At 41.6% G+C, this 5,876-nt stretch overlaps 1 protein-coding gene across 1 annotated transcript; it reads left to right on the top strand.

Moving 5' to 3' along the window:
* Window positions 1-4,966: 4,966 nt before the first annotated feature.
* LOC134790392 (uncharacterized) lies at window positions 4,967-5,671 on the top strand. Its single transcript, XM_063761160.1, has one exon. The coding sequence runs from the start codon at window positions 4,967-4,969 to the stop codon at window positions 5,669-5,671; it is 705 nt and encodes a 234-aa protein (XP_063617230.1).
* The last annotated feature ends 205 nt before the right edge of the window (window positions 5,672-5,876 follow it).

Here is a 5,876-nt window from a genome sequence, read left to right as displayed (position 1 = left end):
CATTAAGTTGAAATGACTCAACAAATGCCGTTTTTTGAGCCAGCGTTTCATTCATATACCCTTTTCTTTTTTTACAAACTTTTTATTAACTTGCAATATACCTAATCGTAAGTATGTAAATATGTTTGTACGGCTCAAATCTTGCAAGTTAAATTAGACCCACTTTCTAGTTTCCGATGGAGCTGAAAATTTGCATACATATATAAGTCGGGTGACAATGCATTATTATGGTACCATAGAGCTGATCTGATGATGGAGACAGGAGGTGGCCATAGGAACCCTGTGATAGAACAACGCGACCTAATTGTGTTTGGGGTTTTTAGAATTGTCTCGACGAGTATTAGTTGCCCCTGGAAATAAAAGTACAGTCAGCGATAAAGGCTTGAATGTACCAAAAATTATTTTTATGCCAAAAACTTATTTTTTTGTCATTGCACTAGTATGAGTAGGTAGGTTATGAAATTTGGCGCCGCGGCCAATAAGTTTTGCCGCCCCAGAAGTGAAGGAAGAAAAACAAAATACAATCCGCCAGGGGTGGCATACGCCGCCCTTAGGGCCATACGCCACTGAGTAGGTACTAATGCCACGCCGACTTTCTGAAAGGTTAGGGGCCATTTTATGCGTTGCAATACGTGTTGTCCGTCCGCGAGTTCTGAACACACTGTGGTTTGCCACCGTCTAGCCAGACAACTCAAGCCCCTGCTACACGGCAGCAGACAAGCCTACTAACCGTCTGACCTTGGTCTGTCCTTGGTGTGTGGGTCCGTCTGAGTTGTCTGGCTAGACGGTGGCAAACCACAGTGTGTTCAGAACTCGCGGACGGACAACACGTATTGCAACGCATAAAATGGCCCCTAACCTTTCAGAAAGTCGGCGTGGCATTAGTACCTACTCAGTGGCGTATGGCCCTAAGGGCGGCGTATGCCACCCCTGGCGGATTGTATTTTGTTTTTCTTCCTTCACTTCTGGGGCGGCAAAACTTATTGGCCGCGGCGCCAAATTTCATAACCTACCTACTCATACTAGTGCAATGACAAAAAAATAAGTTTTTGGCATAAAAATAATTTTTGGTACATTCAAGCCTTTATCGCTGACTGTACTTTTATTTCCAGGGGCAACTAATACTCGTCGAGACAATTCTAAAAACCCCAAACACAATTAGGTCGCGTTGTTCTATCACAGGGTTCCTATGGCCACCTCCTGTCTCCATCATCAGATCAGCTCTATGGTACCATAATAATGCATTGTCACCCGACTTATATATGTATGCAAATTTTCAGCTCCATCGGAAACTAGAAAGTGGGTCTAATTTAACTTGCAAGATTTGAGCCGTACAAACATATTTACATACTTACGATTAGGTATATTGCAAGTTAATAAAAAGTTTGTAAAAAAAGAAAAGGGTATATGAATGAAACGCTGGCTCAAAAAACGGCATTTGTTGAGTCATTTCAACTTAATGAATTCGCTGGATTACGCTACGGGGACATACATAACTTTCTGAGAATGAAGAGGAAAGTATTTGATAAATTATTAGAAATGCTACTGAGTACCCATGGCATGGCTATTAACCACACGAGCGCACACGGCGCGTCCTTCAACCGAAATGGCCTAGTGCGGTCGGCGTCGGGCGGCTACACGGTTCCGGACCGACCGCTCAGACCGCGGTCGCTGGCGCGCGCTCGCATGCCAAGGGCGTCCGGAGGTCAAACGAAATTTTGTTGGTAACAACTGTCTACACGGTCCGGGACAGACCAAGGCCACGCGGTTTGGGGGCTTGTCGGCTGCCGTGTAGCAGGGGCTTTACTAGAGAGGTATGAGTGGCCGTGCCCGCCTTCCGGCTGCGACGGCTGTGGCGGGTCGCTCCCCACCGCGTGGGGAGGTCAGTGGACGTCAATTTTAGGACGTCGGTGCTGCTGGTGTAGGCCAGCTTTTTCGCCACCGATCGTTTATCCAACCCCGCGACCCCTAGCCCGGTGATACCGTTTGAGCGGGGCCGGGCATCGGGGACGCAGGGAAGGCGACCGGCAGCTTAGGCTGGCGTAAACAGCTGGCTGTGAGTGAGGTCCGTTTTGTTAACGACCCGCATGGCTGTACTCGAACCTCTGACGAAACAACGCGGTCTTATTATTTTAATTACAGGGAAAGTCACAGGAATATCGTCTTACCTGCCAAAAGAATCTGTGCCAAATGTGCCAGCATGAATAAATTAACATCTAAATATGCCTCGCTTAGGATTAACAAATTAGGGTTAAAAATGAAACGTGAAATAAAATGGCGTTCTGAATTTTCAAATGAAAGTAATTATTCGCCAGATGTAAAAAAGAACATTATATTGTCTACAATAATACCAGTGGACACGTTTTTCCAAGAAACATTTTATAAATTATGCAAAGTACTCAACTCGAATAAAAACGTTGTTAAGTGTTTCCGCGACGAATATGAAGAGTTTCTGGAAGTTGGACATCTCGACGGAGCCCGGCCGAACTACGCGCTCCGCCTCCATTACGATCCGGGTATGCACATCCATCACGCTCACGCTTACGCTCAGTGAGAGTGAGAGAAGAACACAAACTAACGGGGCCTTAAAATTAACTCATTTCACACACTTGTCGACCCTCGTCTTGGTCAATAATAAATTGCGCGTGATATTAATTTAATTTGCACCGGGAAACCAGACGGCCCGGGCCATACTCAATCGCAGCAGCAATTCGTGATTTGAGTAAGTATACCTTTTTAACCTCTGAATCTATTTATATACATTTTCCTGTATTAAAAGTTTAATAGGTACCTACGTGTTTATTTGTTTAATTTCTATGGCTTTACAGTATCCAATCTTTTAATTACGAAACCTTTGCTTTCCCTCTGTCTATATGTACCGTACCGTAATATAAAACCAGCTAAAATTTATTCATAATATACCTACATTTCTATCGCTGCTTAATATGCAACAAATTAAAGTATAAACACGAAAAAATCTGTTCATGCATGATATGCTAAATCCTGAGGCTAAATCTTTAAAATGAACGTGGATTTTCAAGCAGCACTTTTTTAAAATAATTGTGGATATCAAACTACTTTATAAAAATACAATCCTAATATAACGTCAGGTTGTCTGAGACTTTTAACATTATATTTATATTCCACCGTACCTATATTTATTTAAACAGCGTCCTGCGACAGTGCCATAATTGCATTTATATTTTCAAAAGTTGTTTTATGCTCATTAGAATGTCATCTTACCAAAACATTACTTGTTATAACTCTTTTCTTCTTGAGGTAGGTAGTCAGGAAGTATTTCTACTCCAAGCACTAAAAGTTTTATATGGGAGGATTTTTTCTGTAAATAAGGCAAATACTTACACAAAAATCGAAACACCTCCGAACTGGCTCAATCTGAAGTCAATTGGAAAAAGGTTAGCTATTGTGAAAAGACGATGTGATAAGGTATAATTCGGAATATCCAATTAAAAATAAAAGAAAAAAATAATAGGAAAACTTGGTAAAGACTACGGTGGAATAATGGTAAAGCACAGACTGTGGTAAGTCACAGAAAACTTAACGTTACGAGTATATTATGATTGTATTTTTATAATGTAGTTTGATGTCCACAAATTATTTAAAAAAATACCATATCATGCATGACCAGTTTTTTCGTGTCCATGCACACTTTATTAACATAGAATTTTACATTTATTACAAATAATTTATTTTACAGTACATATGGTCCTATTATCCCGCACTAGTGCGTAAAATAGCACTTTTCGTGCGTATGTCAAAAGTTTAAAGGGCCATATGTACTGTAAAACGTTGTACGACACACGTGCGAATAGGTAATTCGCAAATCGTGTCGATTTAAAAGACTCCCTTCGGTCGTGTTTTAATTTATCGCCACTCGTTTCGAATTTCCTCTTTTCCGCACTTGTATCGTAAATAACTATTGTATACCTATATTATAACAGTGTAAACTCAAATTAAGTAGGTATGATAGTAAGATATTAACAACAAACATTCCTTAAATTATTTTGACGTATAAAATAAAACATAATTCAAGTCAAGTTATAAACTAGAAACACGGTAAAAGTATTCAACTAACTAACATTACACGAGATTCTCTTTAAACCCTTATAAAGTAAGCGCTTACTAAGAAAGAATTTTCAAAACACAACCCCTGAAGGGCAATAAAGGAGAATCCAGGGGATCCGCTGCGGGCCCGGGATGACTATTTTGTATGGAAATAAACAGGATTCTTGTTTCGCCAAGGTAATCTCGTACCCTACAGCAATTGGAGATTTTTTGCAAGTTTGTGCTATTTTTATTCAAATAATAAGCAAACGGGCTTGCTGGTGCAAATTGGTCTCATACATTGTTGGAATAAAGACTGTTTAAAATATAATGTTGAGATATTTAAATATGCTACGTAGGTAGCTTGTTTGCAATCCGCAATAATAAAAACGTAGTGCATTGACTCGTTGAAATGATAACCATTTTGTACTTATATTACTTGCACTTATAGCACTTATATTTAATGAACTTGCCCCATTAGTATTTACTTATTTTCAATTTAGTTTATTCCATGTTCTTCTCACTTCCTACAACATCGATGTAATACTTCTGCTGGGCCTTAACAATGATCTTTTATACAAGATACGTCATACACTAACATATCAAGCGAAATATTCTTCCTTCCTTGACCTGAGTAAGGCATTTGACAGAGTTGACCACCAACTCCTTTGGAAGAAATTAGAAGAGCGAAAAACGCCCCCACCAATTATCAAGGTACTGGAAAAGTGGTACTTCCAACAAAAGAACATGGTACGATGGAATTCAACTCTGTCCGCCGCCACCGGGCTAAACTGCGGGGTGAGGCAGGGGGGCAGCATGTCACCAGCACTCTTCAGTGTCTTCATGGATGGGCTTTCACAGGCCTTGACTGACTTGGGTCGGCTGCTCCATCAACGGCACAATGGCCAACCACCTAGCGTATGCCAATGTTATGGTCCTGCTTGCTCCATCAGTAGCCGCTATGCGAGACTTACTTGCGGAATACGGAAAATACGCCAGCCAGCACAACATGAAGTATAATCCGGACAAGTCAGAGTTTATGGTCATGGAAGCGGCAAATATGCCGTTGAGCGTACCGCCACTGTTACTTGATGGAGTTCAACTGCGGAGAGTCTACGAGGTTAAATACCTAGGCCACATTCTGCTGTCTAGTTTGAAAGACCACAAGGACGTCGAAAGGCAAAGACGAGCTATTGCAGTACGAGCGAACATGCTAGCCAGAAGATTCGCCAAATGCAGCGACGACGTGAAACGGCAGCTATTCCTGAGTTTTTGTACTTGTGTCTACACAGTGGAGTTGTGGTCGGATTACACCTGTGCAGCAGTGGGAGACATGCGCGTACAGTATAATAACGCGTGGCGGGCGTTGTTCCGGCTGCCGCGCTGGTGCAGCGCGAGCGCATTGTTCGCGAAGGGGCGCGCGCCGGGCTGGGGCGCGCTGCTGAGAGCGAGGAGCGCCGCCGCCAGAAAGGCGATAAATGCATCCTCCAACACGCTGCTGTCCACAGTGAGGGAGTGGGACGGTAGCCCGCTCCATGAGCGCTGGAGGACTTACCACAAACCGGTCACCATAGGGTCGGGGCGATACGCCCCTAAGGCTAGTTAATATTAAGTTTTAATTTGTAATTATGTAATTTAATTTTAATTTTATTGTACAGTCAAATAGTTTAATTTTAATTTTATTTTATTGTAATTTTATGGAAGATTTCTGGAATAAATAATTTCATTTCATTTCATTTCAAATAAGTTTTTGGCAAAAATGTAATTTTTGGTACAAGCTTTTATCGCTGACTTTACTTTTCTTACGACAG

The sequence above is a fragment of the Cydia splendana genome, chromosome 5 (genome assembly GCF_910591565.1).
Source record: "Cydia splendana chromosome 5, ilCydSple1.2, whole genome shotgun sequence".
In the NCBI taxonomy this organism is placed as follows: domain Eukaryota; kingdom Metazoa; phylum Arthropoda; class Insecta; order Lepidoptera; family Tortricidae; genus Cydia; species Cydia splendana.
Note: the sequence above shows the minus strand (reverse complement) of the source record. Positions and strands in the feature narration are given on the sequence as shown.